General features: G+C 43.3%; 1 protein-coding gene across 1 annotated transcript in view; it reads right to left on the reverse strand.

Annotated features, from left to right (window-relative positions):
* Nucleotides 1–17,309, reverse strand: part of NAXD (NAD(P)HX dehydratase) — a 53,431-nt gene extending 36,122 nt beyond the window's left edge. Inside the window, exons 1-5 of the mRNA XM_086610823.1 lie at nt 16,736–17,309; nt 15,106–15,477; nt 11,554–11,704; nt 10,202–10,247; nt 8,404–8,492 (exon numbers count right to left, since the gene is read on the reverse strand). Of these exons, the coding sequence (XP_086466949.1) occupies nt 8,404–8,492; nt 10,202–10,247; nt 11,554–11,704; nt 15,106–15,477; nt 16,736–17,294 (1,217 nt within the window). The 5' untranslated portion in view covers nt 17,295–17,309. The remainder of the gene's footprint in view (nt 1–8,403; nt 8,493–10,201; nt 10,248–11,553; nt 11,705–15,105; nt 15,478–16,735) is intronic.
* Between the last annotated feature and the right edge of the window lie 8,115 nt (nt 17,310–25,424).

Raw genomic sequence — 25,424 nt, forward strand, 5'->3', positions numbered from 1 at the left:
CATTATCAACTCGCGGGTCTCTCACCAAGCACCTCAATCAGGTAGAGTGAATCTCAGCGACAATACAGTAGCAGGAAGTTGGCTGGATACAATTAGAGACCCAGAAGAGATATATTTAGTAAATTAAGATTGGTATATTGAAACGCTCCCAAAAGGTTTAGAAGACAAAATTGTCATTTTCATCTCCCAGGCTGTTGAAAGATCTTTCAATAGTGTTTGATCTGCAAATGCTGGGTAGACAATACCTATTTTCCTGCTACAATCTGATTAAATGACAGGAAAGAAAATGAAAGAAAAAGAAAGACCCTGATAAGAGAGGGACTGAATACTATTCAAACCAAGTGTTCCTTTTCAGCCATTGAATAAGCTAATTTCGGCACAAGATGTGAACCTGGTAGGCTTCATCTGAATATTAACAACACAGTAGCAAGAACAGCACCCATCATCCAGGAGAAGCACTGGTATCACAAGTTCATAGCAAGAGACTCCTCTTACTATGCAAATACTACAGTCTTTACTTGCTCCATATTCTACCTTCAAGACAGCAAGAGTGTGAATGACCTATTGAGGTACACATTTTAAAAAAATGCCACATTTATCACATCGTATCTTTTAAATCATAACAATGACGACAAAACCCAAAATGTTTTCCACAGCTGCTGCTTGGACAGCAGACTCTCATTTAGGTGTCAGATCTTCTGTTTCACTAGGAATTCGCTTGTCAACACGCTACAGGCATCAGAGCCAACAACTACCTCTTTAATAATGAACCCAAACACATTATACAAATAGGGTCACCTCTCACATCCTGTGTGAAAGAGCCCCAAAGGAGAAGCAGCTATTGCTTGACTCTGTTTTCTGAGATTTCTCACACAGACATGACAAAAGCCCTCAAGGTCAACCTTATCTAGCCTCATAAAGATACCACAGGTATCAACACAATCATTTTACGACCTGAATTTAGATATATCCCAATATTTAAAGCAGTTGTAGTATGTTTTGATCTCAATGACATTACCAATGTGTATTATGACAACCCTTCCAAAAAGTGTAATGACAACCAAGTATCTTGACCTCTTATTTTCAGAATTCATGGAAGCAGTCTTGACCTCTTCACTCTTCCTGTGAACTGACTCAGTAAGTAAAGTCTGTCAAATATTCTTCCAAATGGACTGCAATCAACCAAAACCTGTGACTTTAAAAGTGACAGAATGTAGATGACAATGTCATTTCCCTCAGAATGAAACAGACTTAAAATGTCCCTAGAAAAACTAACACATTTTTTTTTTCTAATGTTAAAATCAATAAAGTGACAAGCTTTTATTGCATCAGTATCCCTCTCTAGTTTATATTCAACTCTTAAGGCACAGATGATAGTTCAATCAATACCTACAAAGCTAGAGTACTTCAAATGCTAGTTTGAAGCGGTGTTCCTCAGGGGTCAGTACTGGGGCCAATGCTATTTAACATCTTTGTTGGTGACCTGGACAGTGGGATCGAGTGCACCCTCAGCAAGTTTGCAGATGACACCAAGTTGTGTGGTGTTGTGGACACGCTGGAGGGAAGGGATGCCATCCAGAGGGACCTTGACAGGCTGGAGAGGTGGGCCTGTGAGATCCTCATGAACTTCAACAAGGCCAAGTGCAAGGTCCTGCATGTGGGTCGGGGCAATCTCAAGCACAAGTACAGGCTGGGCGGAGAATGGATTGAGAGCAGCCCTGAGGAAAAGGACTTGGGAGTGCTGGTGGATGAGAAGCTCAACAGGAGCCAGCAATGTGCGCTGGCAGCCCAGAAAGCCAACCGTATTCTGGGCTGCATCCAAAGCAGCGTGGCCAACAGGTCGAGAGAGGTGATTCTGTCCCTCTACTCTGCTCTCATGAGACCCCACCTGGAATACTGTGTTCAGCTCTGGAGTCCCCAACACAAGAAGGACATGGAGCTGCTGGAGCGGGTCCAGAGGAGGGTCCTGAAGATGATCAGAGGGCTGGAGCACCTCTCCTATGAAGACAGGCTGAGAGAGTTGGGGCTGTTCAGCCTGGAGAAGAGAAGGCTCCGGGGTGATCTTAGAGCAGCTTTCCAGTACCTAAAGGGGGGCTACAAGAAAGCTGGAGAGGGACTTTTTACAAGGGCGTGTAGTGATAGGACAAGGAGCAATGGATTTAAACTGAAAGAGGAGAGATTTAGATTAGATATAAGGAAGAAATTTTTCACTCAGAGGGTGGTGAGGCAGTGGAACAGGTTTCCCAGAGAAGTTGTAGATGCCCCATCCCTGGAAGTGTTCAAGGCCAGGTTGGATGAGGCTTTGGGCAACCTGGTGTAGTGGAGGGTTTCCCTGCCCATGGCAGAGGGGTTGGAACTAGATGATCTTTGAGGTCCCTTCCAACCCAAACCATTCTATGATCAAATCAGCTGTGGACACATGAGAAGATGTCTCAGCCTAAATATCTTTGCTGATTGTCAGCTGGAAAAAAAAAACTATGAGACCCAAAAACCTCCAAATAATAATAAAAATTTTAAAAAAGCAAAAGCAAATCCCAGGCATGCATGCCTTCACTCAAACTCAAGGCAGATTAAGTACCAAAGAAATCTAATCCTGGCATCAAATCACAGCACTATGGCAATGTTCAGAAGGAAAATGCTCCTACGCATATATACATCTCTTTCTGATGTATCCGAAAGCAGCAAGAACAGCAGCACTCCCCACAATGATGCTAAAAATCTTTGGCTACTTCTCGCATTTGAAGGAGGTGGCAAAACCTCTGTTAGTATCACCTGGAATAAGGACCTCTGCAACAACAGGGAGGAAAGGGACCATACCATAGTGTGAATACATCCCCTGTCTTTTATTCACTCTGCAGCATACAGTAAAGCAGCAGCAGCTTTTTGCCAAGAGAGCTGGATACAGGAAACACGTCTGTAAACAAGTTTTGTCCATGGCCTGGCACGACAGGATTAGAAACAGTTTAAGTATACTTCTCTGAGTCAGCACATAAAAACTGACCTTTATCTCTCCCTAAGCACTTAGGAAAAAAAAAAAGAGAACAAAAAACTTTCTAATCTGATGTCTAGCTAGGCTGCTGTCTAAATGAGGTTTGGGAGAAAGATGACGAAGATTATGCCTGCATCTTCTCTGCAGATATAATAGGGATCCAGCAGCCAAGTCACTTGGGAGGCATCTTTTTGGTAATTGGAATAACCTGTGCTCTCTCCTTGACTTTCCCTGGTGACAAGAATTCTTGCACTTCCTCCAGTAGCTGGTTCAAAAGAAACATTAGTCTCACGTTACACAGAAGTGTTTAATAGCTATCCTTAGCTAACACAACTAAAAGTTATTAACTTCCTCTCACAAAGGACCAAGATTTTCAATCTCCTCCCACATAACGAATTAGAAGGGGCCAAAAATCTTAAGATTGTTCCTGGGCTTTCTTTAAGAGACTTGGCACTGGTCAGAAGTGCTCAAATAATTTAGGAGGAGCTCAGTATCCATGATTCACTTTCATGATTTTTTTCAAATCATCGAAACATAGACAAAATCCAATAAAACTAGGTAAAATATGTTCCAGCAACCTTGATCTAAGCTAAGCTTCTTCATTAATGATAACTGGCCTCAACACACAGGCCAGCCTCATTAGAGTTTTCTCCCCAGTTATTTTTATTTCAAACTGAAAAGAATCATCTTTTTCAAAATCCAAACCAAAACTTGAACTCTGGAACTAACTATAAACTTCCAGTAACTCTGGCAATCTTTCCTAGTCCATACAGACACAACCAACCGGGAGGAAGGTGTTAGTTCTAAATCCATACTTAGTTCAAGGGTGACTTTTTTTGAGATAACAGAAAAATGATGTGACTTCTTCAGGACTACAAGAAATTAATGACCTGACATCTCATTCTGCTTCTCTGATAAACCTCTGCAGATCAAGGAGTATATCGACTATTGACTTTACTAATTGTCTGACAACCAAGTTACAAGTGGGCTACTCAGTAGTATCTCAATCCTTCCCGGTCTACACAGAAAAACTCTCTAAGATTGCAAAAAAAACCTTGCAAGAGGGAAATCTAACACAATAGATTCGCTCTGTCTTCTTTTAAAATATAACCAGCTGGGTTCATACAGCTCATTTAACTCTGCCATCACTTGCCTATCAAGATAAGCTAACCCAACACAGGTATCCAAGAAATCTATTCAACCTGACCTGAGACAGGGAATTAACACGGGGAATATAAAATAGCATCTGAAAATTGTTGTCTAGAAAGTTCCCAACACTAATGCCAGAAAGTATGCAGACACCTACAGCACAAATCCACACAGAAAATGCCTGTAATAAAACTTAACAAAATGTAAAAGGTAGGTTTTATCTTGTCTGTCCTGTAGAGTCTACAGTAGGAGCATGTTATCAGAGAAAATAGAAAAATATATGACAAACCAGGAGTAGCAGTGACAAGAGCAAGGCAGCTGTAACTGAGACTCAGTATACTCCACTATTCAAAAGACCCCAACCTCTGCAATACACACTTCTCACTTCTCCACAGGAAAGTAAAAACATGGGTTAGCTGGTCAGTTTTTAATTAATACTTTCATTAATATCAAGTCATCATGGAGGGGCCATAATGCATTTATCAGAATCCAGAACAAAAAGTAAAAGTTACTCTTGACAATATTGACTATTCATGGCCCCCAGACACCCAGCTCTCATTATCGGCTCAGGTGGTGAGGACACACAGAGCCAGGTGACGAAGCTTTGTCTTTCCAGATCCCAGGCTGCCACATACAGTCCCAGCTCTCTTCCCTTCACTCACAGCAACAGGGAACAGAGGCACGAGACAAAAATCGAAGAGAAAGTTGCATTATGGGTGTCTCTAGCATGGCATGTTACACCAAAAGGAACTCCAGGATGGTCTGCAGCTGGGGCCACATGGAATTGCCCTGGCAATGCTGCAAGACGGATGCCTGTTCTCACAACCCTCCTGCAACCCTAGTCAATCTTTCCAACATAACGCTCTTCGCGTCTTTCTAGTGACAGACGTTTGCCAAGGACCGGAAAGGCAAGAGTGCAACTTCCAGCTCTTGCAGACCTTCGCCAGCCGTGCCAGCAGTGATCCCAATGGCAGCTCCAACAAGCCAGCAGAGCCGTTGCGTTCAGGGGCAGCAGCGAAACAAGAGCACCTTCTTCCCTCGAGGTGATCCCCCGTGAGGTGAAGGCAGTGGAGAAAGGTAGCAGCAGCCAAGTCGCGGAGGAGATGATAAAATGTCAGGCTCCCGGCAGTACAAAATGGCAGCTGAACCCTGGCGAAACGCCAAGCTGCTCACACAGTGAACTGAGGAGTACACGGGGCCATAATTACAATTAGCATAATAAGAGAGTGGTACAACAGCTACCTAGTTACTCTGAAGGGTCACGGAGAAATCATAACAAAGCCAAGTTTTAAGGCAAGACACAAAAGAAAACAATGACGTAGCTGCTCAGTGGGTTTTACCCAGAGGTTCTCCCATGCGTGAAGCGCGGCCCGGGAGAAAGTACAAAGACTGTTTAAGAGATCAGGCTCTGAAACAAGAGCGGCCGACCGTGCCTGCAGAACTCGAACGGCTCCGCGACACATAAAAGATCATATGAAAAGTGTGACACCGAAGACAAAGGACCTCACGAGAAAAATAGGCTGTTTGTGTAAATGTGAATAAAACCTGGGCTCAATAGAGTCAGTCAAGACTTCTTCCTTTCTAACTAGGAAAGACTGTTTTCTCTTTTCCTCAAACGAGGCAGAAAAGAAGACATAAAAATATGAGAAAATTTAACAAACAAAATCTGAGCATCCTGACATTTGCATTTTTTCATTTTGAATGTCATGTAAAGAATATTTACACATCCATTGCTTCATGCAATTAGCCAGCTGTCTGGGTCAAATTAATCAGAGTTGTAATAAAAGTATTAATCATTGAGTTTCAGACTTAAAGCTATATGGATACAAAAATTTCTAGATTCACTGTACTTTGTTCATCTGGAGGAATTTATAGAAAGAGCTGAAGTTTAAAATCAAAAGTTCTCTTTGTGAATAGAAAGATCAGTTTTCATTGAGATCTGAATTCCACAGAAGACACTGAAAATCTGTGTATAAAAAAAAAAATTCCCTTATTTAGTAGGCACAACCTGGTCCTCCATGAACAGAAATTTCACTGTTTACACATTGTCACCTCCCTTTTTTCCTCTATGCTGCTTCTGTTTCTCCTTTTCTGTTACCACAGACATCAAGAACCCTGTGTATACGAAAAATGCTTCTCCAAGGCAAGGTCAACTCCTTCCCATACAAGACAACCATATGCTGTATCCCGAGTGTCATCCATCAAGACAACCTAAGTTACAAGCTAATACTGCCATTAAGATTCTCCATCTCATTTGTTATCATGACACAAGACAGGACATCAACTGAAGACGTGCCTTTTAGATTTTAGAGGCTAATGCAGTTGGACTGGTAAAAACTGTACCCTTGTGTCCTGGTTTCGGCTGGGACAGAGCTAGTGACTACTTCTTGGTGACTGGAACAGTGCTACATTTTCAGATTTAGTGTGAGAACAGTGCTGGTTCTGCATTGATATTTTTAGTAGAGCTAATTTTCTTCTCAGTAGCTGGTATAGTGCCATGGTTTTGGATTTAGTATGAGAACAATACTGATACTACACTGATGTTTTTAGTTGTTGCTAAGCAGTCAAAGGCTTTCAGCCTCCTATGCTCTACCGGGTGCACAATAAGAGGGGCGGGAGCACAGCCAGGACAACTCACCCCAACTGACCAATAGGATATTCCATACCATATAATGTCATGCTCAGTATATAACCTGGGGAGTCCACTGAGGGCAGTGCGACTGCTGCTCAGGAACGGCCTGGACATTGGTCAGTGGGTGGTGAGTGATTGTATTGTGCATCCCTTATTTTGTATGTTCTTTTATTATCATTGTTTATTTTTATTACTTTCTGTCTCTCTCATTAAACTGTCTCTATTTTGACCTATGATGTTTTTTTCATTCTCCTCCTCATTCCATTGCAGAGGGGGGTGGGAGGGGGAGAGAGTGAGCAGCTGCGTCATGATTAGTTTCAACCAGGCTTAAAACACAACACCTTGTATCTTCCCCTTGCTTTCAAACATAATTTTTTCCCTAAAATCCACAAAGTCATGGGTTTCTTCTATCTTTGGGAAAAAAAAAAAAAAAACCACAAACAAACAAAAAAACAAAACAACTCACAACAGAACTTGTTATCTGTTTAACTGACTTATCTCTAAGCACCTCTCTCTACATTGACAGGAATGAAATCCACCATTAGAATGTAATAAACTTATGGCTTCCAACCCCAGGCATCCCAATAAGGGAGATGGCATTATTCTTCTCAGACACTGAAATATTTCAACTGCCATAAATCCTTCCTGACAGCAATATCTGACAAACACAATTTTAAATTATTCTTTTTCTAGCTTAATCACAGCTTTGCTATGTACATCACCAGACTTTGACACGCACTGGTGCAAGCTAAGCTCAGGGACATATAACTAAGGCACACAACTTAATTCTCATTTGCAATGCTCATTGTAGACCATCATAACATCTAATTGAAACAATTTATACTTAAAAGTTCACCAATCGTTAACATATTTCAGAACACAAATTCAAGAAAGCACACGCTGATCTTCCCAATTAGGACAGTCGTTTATTAAACTTTTCATCATCTTGTTAATAAGCCCTGTATTTTAGATCATTTTAGAACGTCCATTTATTCCCAGGAATAAGTGTATCTAATGCAACATACTGCAACTGGTGTAGTGGAGGATTTCTCTGCCCATGGCAGGGAGGTTGGAACTAGATGATCTTTAAGGTCCCTTCCAACCCAAACCATTCTATGATTCTATGATTCATTCTATGAAGAAAAATGAGAACTGCCATCTCTTTTGCCCTGTAATTTCGCGTAAATGACTATACACGCACTAGTGAGAGGAAAAAAGATACACTACTGTTAAATATTGTTAGGGCTGAAGAGGCAAGAGAACATACTTCATTTGTCCTTCAAATACAGATTCTAAAATGCTGACTTGGAGTGATTCTTAGTTCTGGATTTTGCTACTGTTCACAGTTAAATGCATTACAATCACAAAACATATGTCAGCAAATAGTGGAAAGGAAGATCGTTGCTTTTTAAAAATTGTACATTGATAGTATCAAAAGAAAAAATCAAAACTGATAATTCTGTATTAAATATCTGTTTGTAATGAAAGGACAAATCCAGCAGTTTTTGTAATTTCCAGCTCACCCATCCTGTAACTCAGAAAAAGAAGTAACACAAAGCAATTAGCTGTCAGACTGAAATGTTCCAACTAGTAATCCTGACTTGCTCATTTAAACAAAAGATAAGTCACTTACAGAACTGGATGAACAATCAGCTCTGGACTATATGATTTGATTACTGTTGCTGCATCTTTGGTACAAAACACATGGGATAAATCTGCACCCTAGAAGAGAAAATTTGCAAAGAGAGTTATCAAATTTATACTTAATAATAACCTTATCATTCCAAAGTTTACCTCGTGAATAATTCACCTGAATTCTTACTTCTCAGTAGTTAAAGCAAACTTTATTAAATATTTTTTTCTATTTTGGCTTAGACCACCATGCAATGTTTCAGAGAAATTTTTTTTGTATTTAACTTCCTTTTCTGCTTCTCACAAATAGGATGACTGAAAACACAAATCTTGAACCTTTACTCACTCGAGAAATGTTTCTCATTTGCAGATGAGCAACAACTAAAACGTCACATGTACAATAAGAAAGGCAAAAGAACACAGTTAAACAAGTTACATTAGAGAGGAAAAATAATACCGTAATATACTTTCAAAATATAGCTATGACAATCTATGAGTACATTTCCAATCCCACCATTTTTAGTCAATGAGCCAAATCCATACCAGACAAAGGATGGCACAATTTCAACAACACCCCTTAAGTTAAATAAACATTAAAGCTGAGGAGTTCGGCCTCAAGCTTCTGTTATCAACTCAAAAAAAACAGACGTACGCATAAAAATTAGGCAAGCAGTGACCAGAAAGGCTGATCTGGTATCTGTCCTGCACACAGAAATCTCCCTAAGGTTAAGAAAGCATCTCTTCAGCTTTACTACTACACATTTAACATTTCAAGCTACTAAGCAATGCAGAGATTTGATCCTATGACTCTTCATGTGCAGACATAATGATCTGAGACCAAGTGACTTCAGCAGGGGATGTCCTAGCATGCTACTGTATTTACACATAGTGAACAGAAAGTTGAATGGCCTTAATATCTCATGTAAGATCATTAAATAATATCCATTTTACTTTTAAATCCTTGAGGGACTGCATCCTGAGTGGGTGGGTGCAGAAATACTGGATTGGTTACCTACTTGTTGAAACAAATCTTCAACGAGAAAAACATACACAATGTACTGAAAGTACTAATACACTACATATAGAATATTGAAAAGTATATATATGTATTATGTAAGAACTATTTGTTTACATGTGAATCATCACCATTGTATTTACGTAGTCTGCAATAAACATTTTTAGCCAGTTAATATGTCACTAAAATAAGGAAGTTCACACTTCTAGGAAAAGAAAAGCTTAGAAAATACTTCTGCTAAAGATTATAATGTAAACAAACTGTACTATTAAAAGTTACATTAAATTCAACCAACAATCTTTAGACTTGCAGCACAGAAGAATTTTACTAGACTAAAGCTGGAAGTTTTGAATTAAAGGTGCTTCATTCAATGCACTTATTAGGTTCAGAAAAAATGTCTGAAGAATTGACTGCAGCAGTGGGAACATAACTTTAAATATTAATCTAAAGTTATTTTATTGCCCACTTTGGAGAAAATATTTCATCAAGTTTTGAAGTTTCTTATCCAAGTCTCTGATAAACAGTTCTCTCTCTGAAATATTCAATTTTTTGACATATGTCTAACTTTACCTTATACAGAGAAAATACTTACAGAAAACATAGTGAATGACATATTTACAAAGTATTTCTACAAATCCAGGACTAAGGATTTTCTCTGTTAAACAGAAGACCTTTTAGAACTCAAATTTCATGTATAGCACAGAATGATTGCTTTAAAAAAATGGCGCTTAGCCAATATAAATGATGAAAAGTTCATTTTGGATTGGTATAGAAGAACACGTACCACTTTGAGAGCTGTAATTGCAGCAAAATACGGTGCTCCAGTGTATCTAGAATGAAATACAATTTAGGTTAAGAAACACAGGCATGAGATTAGATAATCTGGAAATCAGCCTGCCATAATGAAGTCCCAAATTCAAGAGCAAATTTTAAAGCTCTCTTTTGTTTGCTGTAAGAGACAGATAAAATCTGCTATACTGAAGCCAATCTCAAACCTTTTGATTTCAAAGGTGCAGGATTTCACCTTAGCCACCTAATCCTTTCATAGAAATATGAAATTATGAAGATCATCTGAAGATCATGCCATAAAGCAAATTATTCTCAGACAACCAACTTAAAAGCTTAAGAGACAAACAAAACAAAACTTGAGCACTGTTTGCAAGCCAAACCTGGGATTTGTGACCTGGATCAATCCCATCTGCTTTTAGATGCTTAACTAAAGTGCTCAAACTGTGATTCCAGTTGCCCTGAATTCTCTTTATGAAGACTGAAGAGAGAGATATGGACAGTCACCCTGCAGAGGTGCCTACTTCTGCCGAGAGGCCCATTAGACCAATAGGAACTAACTCACTCCTGGCTAATCAATCCAGCTATAAGACAGCACCTTTTTGCTCTTTATAGAACGTCTATTCATGGCAAATGTCCAACTGCAGATCTCTTTTACAGGAGGAAGGTGCCATCTCTATTTCAAAAGGGGAAAACGAAAAACAGGAAAGTGTGGTGGCTCATACAATGTTATCACGCAGATTACTGAACGTGGCCAAGAAAAGAGTAGAGCCTGTTTTATTTCTAGGTCAATACGGCATTTAACTGATTTATGCTGTACCTCTTTTTCCCCTGAAACACGCTATTTCTATTACTCCAGAACATAAAACAAAGTATTGACAGAATCTAGTAAACGCCACAATTTATCAAAATCAAAAGTGTGCAGTAAGAAAATATTCTATTCCTGATTTAAGAGAGGCAGTTCTCAAGATACCAAAATATATATTAAAAAAAACCACCAACAGACGTGTCACCATCTTACTCTATTCTATCTATTTTATCACTTCATCAAGCAATGGGAACAAGACTAACGCTGAAAGCAGAGTTTGGTGGTCAAAAAAGGCAGAGAACCTAGACACAGACACAAAGAGCGTTCTAAGTTTCAACGACATTCACTACGAAAATTTTGCAACATAACTGCAGGGAAACGTTCTTTCGTTAGCATGCATGGTCATGATGATGGTGTAGAAAAGCTCTTTGGAAAACAGTCATGTTTTAAATGTAAGGTGAGTTTAGTTTGAATGGCTTCTACAGGTACTTATGATATCCTCAAACTCTCAGAAACAAAAATCAAATTTCTGTTTAACTTACTCTTGACATCCTCCAACAATGCCTATACGTCCATCTTGACCTTTATGCCTTTTCCCTGTTAGAGGAGGGATAACATTACGCACCAGTTGAAAAATATTCTCCATATCCTTTAGAGAGTGTGTTCTGTGCAGTGAAAAAGATCTCTCTATAACTGAAAAGAAGAAAATAAGTGTTACTCTAAAGTATGTTCTTTCTTAAACTACCATCAGCATTTCTTTTAAGCACTCAAACGCTAATAAAATCACTCAGATATACAAAGTACCACACTTATAAAAACCAAATACTTTGTCACTTAAAGGTCTTTACAACAGCGAGCAACAAGGGAAGGTGATAATTTTAAAAATGAATTTACAGTCTGATGCAGAGAACATTCCCACTGACTGCTCACAGTCCTAATTTAAGGCTCAGGTACAGAAAAAAACGACAGCCCCAAATAGTTATATGAACATTTCATAACTAGAAATATCTTCTTAGTTCAGCCTGAAATCACTTCCATAATTAAGCTCAACTGAAATAGGTACACTTAGTAAGGACTAAACACATTCCGACACAGAGCAAGCACAGAGCCACTAAAACCACATTTTAAACGTACACCCTACCTTATTTTTCGCTTCCCCTTAAAGACTTCCACCTCTTAGCAGAATCAGGACCTATCTCACTGCTTTTTTATTTTGGCAGGTGGTTACAAAGCATAATGAAAGTCTTTCTGCAAAACTATAATCAAACGCACTAAATGCAAACATTACAAATATCACACAAAGATAGTTTTTAGCTGTAATACGACTACAGATCTCTGATGCAGAGCGACATGTCAGGCTACATATTAAAAGAACCACACACTCAAAGCTACATATTCAAATTACCGTTTCAAAAGACTACAAAAATTTAGGAGAAAAAAGTAATTCAACAATTACAACTAAAGGCAATTGAACCATTTACCTAACATGGGACAAATTTAAAGATCAGTACTTCTGTCAATGTGTTAACTATAAATTGCAGTAAATACACTAAAAGAGTAAGTTCTTATATTTCAACAAAGCTCATCATGAACTCTACAATTCTGTTCAGAAGAGGGGTTTATTTTAATTAATATTAGTCTCCTAGACCATAGCTATGCTTATGTTTTTACGGATCTTCTGAAAAGCTTTCAAGGAACTGCTATATAACACAATTTTGTAAAAAATAACTCTCACAACACTCCTTACTTTCAGCCACATAAACCCTAGTAATCTCACCCCCCAACTCCAAAATCTAGAGGAGGGCAGGGAAGAAGGAAAAAAAAAAAAGATGAAAAATTGTTTCAGAAATTTTGGACATAATAATGGGGAAAAAAATGTAATAAACAGGAAAACCCCGCATCTGTGGGCTATCAGCAGAAAGCATCTTTTTCTCTGTCTCCCACAGAATCGAAACCTAAACCAGATGTGCTAATCTTCAGTAATAAAATGCTTTAGTGTTCCATAATGATAAATACTCCTGGCTGATCTTTTGCTTTTAAATCCTTCTATAATACAGGCATCCCGTTCCTACTGAGATTAAAAAAAAAAAAAAAAAAAAAAAAAGAAAAAAAAATCACTCTCTTTTGGATTATGGCCAAAATAGCATTGCAGTGACCCAGAGGAGAACAAAATGCTCATCTCTGGAAATAGGGCAGATTATTTTTTTTAAATCACAGTTCATACACTCACTGGTTTTTAACCACACAAGAAATACACTCATCATATAGCTTGTAACCCTTAAAGTACAATGTTGTTAAGAAAGTCATCTGTTTCTTTGTTGCTGGTTTTTTATATGGAAATATAAAGTGATTGCATAAGAAATAGGGAGAAAACAGAATTATGCAAAAAGCAATTCTTAAGAGAACACCTATCTACAGAAACACTAAAGCATATTTGGCCATAAACAACTGAAATCTTAATTCCTTAAAAAGATGTGCTGCCTGAAGTGTTATTTTTGCATTTTATTACAAATGCTTTGTTACACCTTCACCAATTAAAATTCAGAATCCTGAGTTGCTCTTGCTACAGTTAAATACATACAAAGCGTTTTTGCACAGTGTAACATACTTGTACACCTATATGACGAAATCCAGCAAGAAAAAACGAACTTTACTTTCAAATCTTTAGAGATAATGAAACTCTTCCAGGAAAAAGCCTTTCCGAAATAATGGTAAGACCTTGTAGGTACCATTACCCCAGTCTAGAACCTCGAATGATTTCCTAAGGGATTTCCTGAAGCACTTCAGGTTTACTTTTAATTTGAAAGTGAAAACAACATTTAAACCACAAAATCCATATGTATGCCTTAATCGTCTGCTGCCATGGATGAACGCTACGCAACAACCAACTATCAAGTCAAGAAGAAACACAACCAAGTCAGCCAGCCTAAACCCTCAACAGGCCTAACCATCCAGTCCTCCATGCATTTTACAGCGAAATGCAGTCTGCAACGTAGAACTGAAAAGGCTCCAAGATCCTCTCAGGAATCAGAGAATGCCCTTTAGGATTTGGCATGCTGGATTATTATTCAATACTGAGGCTAGGTGGTTGGTTTTTTTTTTTCCTTTTCAAACCACACTTCTTTTTTTTCTTCCGAGCAGTGTGAAATTCAGAATTAAAACAGAACGAGACTAGTTTCATTTCCACACAACAGGCTACAACCATCAAGTCCCAAGCTGATTCTGGTTTCAGCTATGACAGGAGTATCCCTGTTTTCCTCCTGCTCATGCAGTCTACCTCCACATACAAAGAGACTACAACAAAGATAAATGACACAGAGTCACAGATCCCGAGAAGTCTGTTAATGACTGCCGATATCTTATTATCAGCTTCTGGCCCACACAAAAGGTACATAAAAGTCTGTGCATAAATACCAATTCTAGAGTTATTGGTTTGCCTTTTTCTTTAAAATAAATTCAGATGCCCAAAGAATTTACAAATGAACTGGTGTAGAAGAAAAGTATGTATCACTATTTTCATCTTCTATTACACTTACTACAATAATATGATGTTTAGTTAAAAGGTTTAGAACTTCCATTTAAAGAAATTTATTTTAAAGAAACTGGATTTTAACATTTGACTTACTTCAGTGTAGGCAAAAGTCCACTCTTTTCCCAACCCTGAAAAAACATATGCACAGCCTTATCTTCACATACTGGGTTAGGCCTGTTAAATTCAACAGCAGCAGAATTTCCGCTATGAGGTACCTAATGTTTCCAGACAGCTTTCAGCAAACACGCTACTTGCCGTGTATATATAAAACTTCTCCTAACTTCACTTTACGAAGACGTGAATACGGAAAGAAGTCCCCAATGTTTATAGGGTTTGAAAGGTGTGATTTCACTCATTGGAATTTCTTACAACTGATGTACCTATATTAAATAATCAGTACAATGGTACGACATTTTAATTTCGTTTTACATCAGACAGACACCTGCACCACAATATTAAATAATTCCAATTAGCTTTTATTTTCAAAAGCTACTTACTAGCACTGCTTTCACACAGAAGTTTAAAAAAACCTAGCTTTTATTTATGCTATAGAAGGAAGTACCTATCGGTGGAGAAAGTGCTGCTGTCATAGCATTATAATTAAAGTTATCCCCATACGAACGATGGTTCGCTCTCTGAGGTGGACTTGCTGGTATAGATTGTGACCTTTGTGATACTGTAGAAGAAATTCCTGCCAACATCTGTCCCAACATCTGTAACATCTGGAGCTCTCGAGCGTGCTCAGCTTCCCGACGCTTGTCCTCAATTTTGAGCCTCTGCTCTTCATATCTGTAAAATTTCTCTTCTGTATCCACGCTCTGCTGCAAGAATTTTTCCATCATTTTATCCAATGTTAAATTCGCATGGCGTTTTTTTGATCTTTTGGGCTGACTGAGAGGTGGGGTAATAGTTGGAGCATTGATTTCTTTAAAGCCTAAAAAAAGAAGGCAGACAATTATTTTTCTGAAGAAAAATAATTTTCTTAGAAGAAAGCAGCAAAAAACCTCCCTACGAGATGTGCACCTAATGCGTCACAAAGTTGTTATACTTTTTCAATGTGAATTGTAATTATTTCAGATATTTTTATTTCAGAGTACCAAAGCAAAACCACAAGCTTCTATAAAGTTACAAAGGTAACATGAAAATCACACAGAGACATCTTTTAATTGTTGTAGTACTAAACTTCAACAATAGGAGTCTTTTTGATCTTCTAAAAAGGTTTAAGTGAAGGCTATTAAATAGTATAGTCTCATTTGTGTATTGCAGGTAATTACATTAATCTAAATTGAGTTTCAGTCTGTTGGCATTCTGGATTTGCATTTCAAAAGAACATTAGTGTAAACAACTCTTTGATGGGGTTTAAGTGTAAAAAGAAGGTTGGTTAAACGTCAACCAATTGGCCGATTCCTCAGTGATGTCAACTTCGGAGGACAGGTTCATGTTTGTGTTAAAACCACGGCATTAATCCAGATCTAAAACAAACAAATAACACTGCCGCCCCCCCCCCCCCCCGCGCCCCGGCACATCCACAACATACATAAATACGGAGCTGAGGGTAAAGAAAGAGGAAGGAAAGGACAGGCTTTATCTAAAGGCTGGTTTTGTCTGCAAGCCCGCTAAAGTCAGAAGCAGCGTTTCTGAAACAACTCAAGCAATTAATTATGTAAAAGCTTTCCCCTAGCTTTCTGGCCCATCTGCAACAATAAGCAGATTTTTCAGGTATTATCGTCATCATCGTTTTAATACCGATTAACAAAACTGCACACAGTCTGCAGGGAACAGGAAAATCCTCCAGCGACAAGAATGCCTATTTTCTTGTACAGCACTACCTGACACTTTGTCTTGATAATCCCCGCGCTAGTTTTCCATCGGTTTCCCATTGATAAACACCGATAAAAAAAACTCACTACGGTCTCCGACCCCTTTAACATTTCCCGCTCCCCTTCCTGGCGGCGGTCGGGGGCGGCGGGGGGGGTGGGAAGCCTTCGGGGACGAGCAAGGTGCAAGGAGGCGGGGAGGGGGGTAGAGGCGGATTTCTCAGCGCAGAGGACGGGGCGGGAGGGAGGAGGGAAAGGCAGAAGCCACTAGAAGCACGCTAGCTGGAGAGAGGCACCGACAGTCGCACCGCCGGAGCCCGGGGAGGGGCGGGATCGCGGACCGCGCTGCCCGCGGGGTGAGGGGAGGACACTCACCGTCGCCCGGCGGCACGGGGATGGCGAACGGGGGGCACTCCACCTTGATGGGGTGGTCGGTGTACGAGGAGCACTCCCCGGAGTCCTCGGCGAAGTTGTCGCGGGGGGACTCCAGCTCGGCGTCCTCGTCCAGCTCGGCGTCCGCCTCGCGGCTGTTGTGCGGCGTGCCCGGCGTGGGCGGCCCGGCCAGCGGCCCCGCCGGCTGGGCGCCGTCGGGCGGCGGGGCCAGCGGCTCGGGGGCGCCGTCGGGCCCCCCCCGGCAGCTGAGGATCCGGTCCATCTCGTCGTAGTACTTGCATATCTTGCGGGCGTGCCCGTTCTTCTTCAGCCCGTCCCGGGCCTGGTAGTACTGGCGCTTGAGGCCCTTGATGCGGATGCGGCACTGCTCGGGGGTGCGCTCGAAGCCCAGCTCGGCCAGGCGGCAGGCCACGTCCCGGTACACATGGCTGTTCCGAAAGTTGCCGTCCAGCGCCGACTGCACGTCCGCCTCGCCCCAGATCTCCAGCAGCGCCCGCGTCTCCAGGTCCGACCACAGGAAGCCCCGCGTGTTCGTGATCATCCTTGGCCGGCCGGGGTCACTGCAATGGCCGCGCACCGCGGAGAGGGAGGGAGGGAGGGAGGGAGAGAGAGAGCAAGGGAGGGAGGGACGGAGGGGGGCGGAGGAGGGCGGCGGGGAGGAGGAAGGGGGGTTTAATGCCCGCACTCGGCTCTCCCAGGGGGCGCCTACGCCAGCCCCGGCCGCGGCAGCCGCGATGCGGTGGGAAGCGGCGAGCAGCCGGGCCCCGGGCCCCGCATCCCAGCCCGGGCCACCGCTCGCAGCCCGCCCGCACGCACACACACACACAAAACTTTCCAGGCGCCGCTTTGCGCTGCGGGCACCTGCAAAAAGGGAGGGGACGGTAAAAAAAAAAACAAAAAACAAAAAAACACACAAAAAAAACCCCAACAAACACCACCACTTTCCCACCCGGGCTCGTCCCTCTCCGAAAACAATGACGATAAATAAAAAATAAACAACCAGGCTCCCGGCGCGGAGCCGTGGCCCTCTCTCTCCCCCAGGGAAAGACGCGCCGCCACCCCGCTCAGGCAGTCATCCGTGCGCGGCCGCGGCAGCCGCTCCCCAGCCCCGGGCTCCTCCGGGAGCGGCAGGACGACGGCGCTGGCTGGACTTGGAGGCCCTGCTCATCACAGTGCGCCTGCCTGCCTCCCTGCTTCCCCCCTCCCTTCCTCCCTCCCTCCCCGCCGCAGTGGAGCGCGATCCCTGCGCACACACACGCGCACACACTCACACGGCGCTGCAGCCCGGCGCACGGTGCCCGACAGCCCGCGGCTCCGCTCGGCGCCCTACCTCACCCCAGCGCACCGCCGTGCCGTGCCGCGCCGCGCCAGCATGGGCAGCATTGCTGCCCCCTCCCCAGGGCCGCCGCGTCGCTCAGCCCCGGGGCGGGCAGCCCGGCTCCCGCCCGCACGCACCAGCGCACACACGCACACGAGCGGTGCCTGCGGCGCGGGGGAGCCCGGGCGCAGGCGGCTCGGCTCGCCCCTGCAGGCCGCCACAAAAGCCCAAGCTACGGCGGGCAGAGACGGCGCCTCCCGGAGGCCCCCGCTGGATCAGGCAGCCCCTGCCCTCGGCGGATCCCTGCGAAAAGTGCTGGTGGTCGGGTTTGTGTGCGCACAGCCCGGCGGGGCAGCCCGGCCCAGGCCCCCACCTGGCGGCCTTTCCTTCCGCGGGGAACACCCACCCACGCACCCGGCCGCCTATGTGCTTCCGTGGCCCCCTCGGAGCGCAGCACGGGGCAAGCCTGCCGCCGCTCGGCGCGCAGCCGGCACCAGCGGCCGCCGGCGCCCACCCGCCCGGCCCGCCCCCGCCTCCCTTCGGGGGCAGGCCCCACCCCCTCCCGGCCAGAGCCCCGGTGCAGAGATGTCGATACCTTCATCGCACCGCAGCCAGAGGGCCGCAGCCCAGGCCAGCGCAGCCAGGGCGCCGGCGGTGAGAGCGCCCCGTCCCCACATCCTCCCGGGGGAGAAGACAGGGGCTGCGGCTGGGCTGGGCTCCGCGCTCGCCTCTTACCTAGCCGCAGCGCAGGGCTCCCGATACCCCCCGCCAGGCGCGCAGGCAAGCGGCGCACACAACTCATCGGCGCCGCTTCCGGCTCCGCGCCGGGCCGGGCAGGGCAGAGCCGGGCAGGGCAGGGCCGGGCAGGCCTACGCGAGCGCGCCCTCCCGGCACCGCTCCGCGCCTCCCCGCGGCGCGCTGCGGCCTCCCCCTCACCCCCCGGCGGCAGCCAATGGCGGCGCGGGGCCCGCGCGGGCGGGCCGCGCTGAGGGCACGGTCGCGGCTCCCGGCCGGGGCTGCCGGCCGGCTGCGGAGCCGGGGCGGGCAGCCGCGGCCTTCTCCCGCGGCCTCGGGCCGGGCGACCTCGGGCCTGCCTCCTGCCGCCCTCGGCTCTCGGCGAGGAGCGGGCGCGCAAGGTGCGGCAGTGCGGGCCGGGCGGTTGTGTGGCAGGGCCCGGCCCGGGAGGGGAGAGGAGAGGCAGAGCCGGGAGCGGTCGGCACCGCGCTCCGGGGCTGCTTTCCCAGCCCTTTTAATTGGCAGCAATTAAAAACTCCTAGGAATTACCATTTATTGCTCTCAGCATTTAAAAGCTCTTCACGTCGCTCACCTCGCCAGGCGTTTCTGAGCAAACCCCTGATTTACAGATGTGATTCGTTTCTAAGCTGCTATTTCTATCTCGGATAACATCATTTTCGAGCAGTATTCTTGTAATATTTTCTTTTACTCTAAAACACACCGGTGCCGGTGGGAATACCAGCCAATGTTCACCTCTGGTCCTGTGGCACCTACTTAATCTAGACAATAAATCAAAATACAGCGTCACCCAGGAAAAACTAATGTGATTATATGCGTGAGAAATCTGAAACATTAAAGCTCGGAACAGCTGTAATTTCTGCTCTAGGCTCCAGGGTATTTCAAGCAAGAGTGTCATTCTTAACTCATAAAAGCTTCTAGCCTAAGTACAGCAGTAAAATGTCAATGTTTCAATCAATATTTTGAAGGGGTGAAGACAGACAGCATTTTCCTTTACTGTTTTGTGTTATATATAAGCTGTGGTCAAACAGACCTGCTGGTTTTACCTGGACCAAACCCAAGCAGGAGAGATTCACGCCCTTCAGCTTCGGAAGCGTCGCTTAAACTGGCCGTGCTGTCTGCTAACTGCAAGACAGGCAACCTGAGCTTTTAATAACCTGGGTTGAACAGTAACCCAGGTACCGGAGTGGGAACTTGGATGCCTGACAAGTTCACTGTCAGGTATTAACTTATTTATCAAAAAGTTACTCTTCTATAGGTCCTGGCATCTGGTACGATTTTAAAGGCAATACCAGGTCAGTAAAATTTGCCCTGTGTTCAGTCAGCACAAGTAATGCTTTTTACCCTTTGATTATCCGACTCTGTGGCAACTTAAAATAGAGATTCAACGGCCAATCATGTTTAGTTTTTACATGAGTTTTAACCCAGAAAAAAAGTTCCCAGGTTTTTGAACACCACATTTCTTACACTCGTGTTTTGATTCCAACTGGAAGGATAAAGAATGTGTAGATATCCTGTAACTCCAGCACTGATTTAATGCCTGGGAGAGAGAGGGGAAAGAACCATGTAGATGTTTTTTTCACCCCATCGAGTATCTCTGGCTCCATTGAAAATGTCTTGTGCCCAACAAAAGAGAGAGAGGAAGAAAGATCTAATTGTAATGTTTTTGACTTGGTTCTCTGGTTTCCTTTGTAGCAAAGGTGGAAGCAAGTTCTGATGGTGCAGAACCCTCAGAAGTTGTTTGTATAATCAGTGACATTTCCAGGACTCAATTCTCAATTCATGTGTAGAAGAAAACCTCAAGGTACCTATGGGCTTCCTCTATGACAAAGTTGTTCAGGGTGTTATGCGCAACCTTGACATCAATTGAAACGGTCTTGCTGCTACTATTAGCCAACACGAGTGTAAAAACTTTGAGCAAAACACATTGCCACTCCTCAAACGTTCTGCTGCTCTGTATCTAACTCAAGTCACCTTCTTTTGATATAGTACTGGCTGCCATCTCCATACCATGTACAGTATAAATCCACAACTACTAGTGCCATCTGTGAGTCCAGCATCAGTGACGTTACTTAACGGAGGCAGGGATGAGGCAGGGAAAAAGAGCTACAGAAGGTAAAAGGTGCACGAGGCAAAAGTTCGCATGCCCATCATAGAGTTAGACAAAAAGCAACTGCAAGAGGTACTTATTTCTTTATATACTGTGCTGTGCATTTTGTATTGAGCTTCTTGTTCTGAAAGTCATGTCGCTTTGTCTGCTTGTCTGTCCGCTTATCCCTCTCTTACATGGAGGGAGGAATGACCCTGCGGAGTTCCCTTTCATGCTTTGGGCAAAATCCTTCTGGCTTCATTGCTTGTTGCTCCATTTCTGGCCTCTACCTCTTTCTCAGAGTCTTTCCTCTCCTTCCCTAGCTCTTGATCTCAGCCTTCAGTTCCAGCGTTTTAACCCTTTTCTAGCTGCACTGTCACCACAACCTGTCCTCCTCATTAGTGAAATAATTACTGCAACCTCTTCCTCCACTGCTACACAAAGAAAGGCTAGACATCAATGGCCAACCTGAAAATGTCCTACTACTGTCAAGGTAGGCAAGAGCTGGGAGGTTTGACTTAGTAGTAGATGGCAGCAGTCACTGACAGCTGATGCCTGCTGGGAACAGAATGCATATACATAGATAGGGTGAGGTGTGGGCTGTGAGCTAGATGTTCCTGGGTAAAGACCCTGAAATACTGACCATTCTGGACCATTTTGTGGTTTCTTCTGCAGGTTCCTGCTGAATCTTTGTTCACAGTATTTTTGCTTTTTGCCTCTGATCTCTTGGTACCCACTCAGCACTTAAGTCTCAGTCTTTACCATCCATTTGGTAACTGTTGTGCAACCCTGCCTACTCAAGCCATTCCAAGGTAAACGTGGACAGCAGGTGGCAATAGCAGTGCTTGCAACATTCTTTGATTGCGTTCTCTCCAGTCAAATAATTGTCAGCCTGTGCTGGAATCACCATTTAATGTCATAAATGATACAAACATATCCCTGTTAACGTAACCATGTTAATAACTGCCATAGGAGGTTTAAGCATTTGTGTGGAGTGAAGGAAAGGAAGAGCTCAGAAAGAATAAGTAGCTTCAATTGAAACTGCCCATAAAATATGACCAAAGATTTTTTGTCATTGATGAAATGGGAATGTGGAAGCAATTTTCATCGTGGAAAAGATGAAAAAGTGGGAAGTCATAATTTCATTTGAATATTTACCTAGCTAAATTGTAGGAGTTAGAACTGGTAGTGATAATAGAGAAGGCAGTACTAATGGTATACGTGTTAAGATAAAAAGGGGGCAAATCCTGCAGGCGTTATTTTAGTAGTACTATTTGCTGCCATTAAAATGAGTGGAGTGAGCATTTTTTACACTAAATATTATGTTTCTCTTAGTACAGGACAAAATGTGGATTTAAATGGTGTAAATTCTAGTTTGTTAGTTTTGATGTCTCTCTAGGCTGCAGAGAAACTACTAACAGAGTAAGACAACCTGAAGCTATAATAATTATTCCTGTCACTACACTTCTGTGCATTTTTATATTCAAGAGAAAGGGTAGCAGCAAGCAATTGACAACAAACCATTACAAAAACACATCAACATGCTTTGGTTTACCTATAATGTTTACTAAACAGGAACGTCACATGGGCTGAGAAAGTGAAAGGAAACTGTAAATGGGAAGAAATATACCCTCACCTGATTAAATACTGTGTAATAAGTTAGTCCCTACAGCTTCTCTAATTCTTCGTATTTTTGGCAGGGCAGTACAGATATTATCACTTTTAGACATCTTCAGGATAATATTTGTCGAGCCCTGTGCTTCACTAGATAATCTTTGTTTTATCCAAAGTAAAGAGTAAGATTTTTTTCTTTTTGCTGAGTGTTAAAGTTGAAAAAACAGATAGCAAGGAAACGATAAAGAGAAGGTTTCTGTTTTGTCCTCTTCTTAGAGCAGGTGATAAGAACTATCTGTGTACTGCAGTAAAACTGAAGAGGGATTTTTTGGGCTCACCCAACTTCTTCTAACAAGTTCCTGATATCTAATGCAAACAAACATACACAAACTTGTACACCACTTAAGCAACATCCAAACAATTAAAACAAATGGTCTCTTTTTCAACAGGGAATGTTGAGGCTCTAAGAAAGTAAATACTGTGCAGTTATGCAGTTTGCTGTAAAACCACTTTTGCTCTGTCCTTTGGTGGCAGAAGGTAACATTTGCCAAATCCATTAACTTATACAATCTAGAACACTGCCATTATTAGGAAATATGCTACTCATTTATATCACTTTTTTACTGTTCAATAGCTACGTGATTTTTTATTTCAGTTGTGTCATAGCTGAGCCTGGAGGCTTTGCTTGCGTATTGTCTTATATGTTGTACATATAAGAAACTCAGCCCCTTGCTCAAAACTCAGCCTTATGTTCATTTAAGAGAGACACATACTCAGAATGATGGACAGGTTTGTAAAGGATAAATTGGTTTTACTGTAAGTGACACAGTTCGGTTCAGTTCTGGAAAGACATAGTATATATTGAACATGACTACTAGAGGAAGGCTACATGCTATATCCACAAAGGGATTTGAATGCTGAAAGGTTCCTATTTCTGGTACCTTGCTTCCCCTTTTTTTTTTTTCTGTAATACGTTGCTAGTCGTCTCACAGATCCAGCATATCAACTTTAGTAGTTGTGTCCCCAGGTGTTTCTGGAGACTTTGTAGTTGCTTTCCCCCCAGCCCCCTAAGCCTTGCATTTGTAGTCTGTATCAGATTTCTCTAATGCCAGAGGTGATGTCTTTGCTTCCAGTTGCTTCTGGAGTTGTGCATAATCTTGTTGCCCAAAGGAGAAAGCTGTAGTTCTCTTTCCTTTCAGTGAAAGCTGTTCATGTTACATATTCCTGAGATCTCGTGTATGGAAAATATACTCGAGTCCTTAACATGCCTGCTCTTCAATATACAGGTGTTACAATTTAACATGCCTACCTGAGTTTGATTACAGCATCCTCTACTTGAAAGTCAGCATATATGCATGTGTATTATTTCTTCCTGTTGTTGCCACAGCTGTATAAGTGTATGGGCAGCAACAACTCATTTTCATGCCAAGGCCAGCTCTGCAAGTTTTACTGGTGTAATTAATCCCATTGGGGAGGAGAAGGTCATTTAAAAATAAAAGCCAAAACAGGGTAAGAGGGTGGATATAACTATGTCATTAAAAAAATGACACATTGGAATGGTGATTTTCCTTGCTGTATAGGAACAGCTATCCCAGTATAAAGCACTTTTATACAAGTATAACTATAGACATGTTAAGAAGTTGAGATAGCAGGGAAATTGTATTGCTTTAGTTCTAACATGATAATTAAAATGGTACCTATTTTTGACAGACAAGCCCCGAATAACCTATGGCGATGTTAAATTACTTCATTTGGCCAATGGTTTTCCGCAAAGAAGCTTGTCCTTTCATGTGAAGTAAAATAAACTTTTCAAAACCACGTTTCCATTTGCTATCCTTCATTATTGTTAACACCTTTCCAGAAAGGCATGCCACATCAATGTATCTGGTTCTCCTGATAGCACATTTTCAGGAAGAGTAGTTAATGAAGGAGTGGCAAAGATCAGGAGGGGTGAGAATTTTGTGTGGGGGTGTGGGAAGGAGAGCACTGACAGGTGGTTCCCCAGAACTAGGGCTGCCAAATGTCATGTGTCAAGAAAGAGGATGTGTGGCCAGGGAGAAGGGAGGCAGGTAGACGTCCTGCACCTGAGCTCCTGTTGTCACCTCTAGGTTCGCATTAAAAGAGTGCAGACAGCCCATGCCAGAGTCACTGCTCCGCACCACCCCTCCTGTGCTTTGCTCTTCCACTGTCTTCCAGTGTCTTCCACCAAAACTGGGTCTCATTCGCAGATAAAAAGAAGGTTAAACTCTCTGTGAGTGAACAGGAGAGGTCTCTGTGTGCCCACACAGTTAAGGCAAAGTCTTGCTGCCCTGAGGCCATCCCGCTGGTGCTCCCCAGCTCCAGAGCCTTTCCTCCCCCTCCGCACCTGCTCACTCTCAGCCCTTTCCCTTGCTGGCCAGGCTGTGGCTCAGCACCCAGTGCCATCTGGCTCCAGCCTCCCCCTACCGTGCACTGACGCTGTCCATAATGGCTGCCTTCTCCTACTCTCCCTGAGCAAGAAGTGTCTCCTGCTGCTGGTAGTAAGGCAGACACAGCCTGGACTTCACCAAAATCCACCCAGGCAGGATGCTGATGGAGGAGAAAGAGGAGCTGTGCGTGGCAAAACCCAGATGCCTTAGCAAGGACTAGCCACACCAACCCTTGGTACTGTGGTGGAGGGAATGTGCGGCAGAGTCATAATGAGCTGAAGTGTCTTGGGATGCTGAGGCCAAACCTCATCTAGGGATGCAGAGCTCAAGTGAGTGGGCAATACTATCATGTGTCATCTACAGCCTGCAGTGTTGGCTGATGTCCTATCATAGAATCCTAGAATCCTGGAATGGTTTGGGTTGGAAGGGACCTTAAAGATCATCTAGTTCCAACGCCCCTGTCACAGGCAGGGACATCTTCCATGAAAC

This window comes from Tauraco erythrolophus, chromosome 1, assembly GCF_009769465.1.
Source record: "Tauraco erythrolophus isolate bTauEry1 chromosome 1, bTauEry1.pri, whole genome shotgun sequence".
Taxonomy (NCBI): domain Eukaryota; kingdom Metazoa; phylum Chordata; class Aves; order Musophagiformes; family Musophagidae; genus Tauraco; species Tauraco erythrolophus.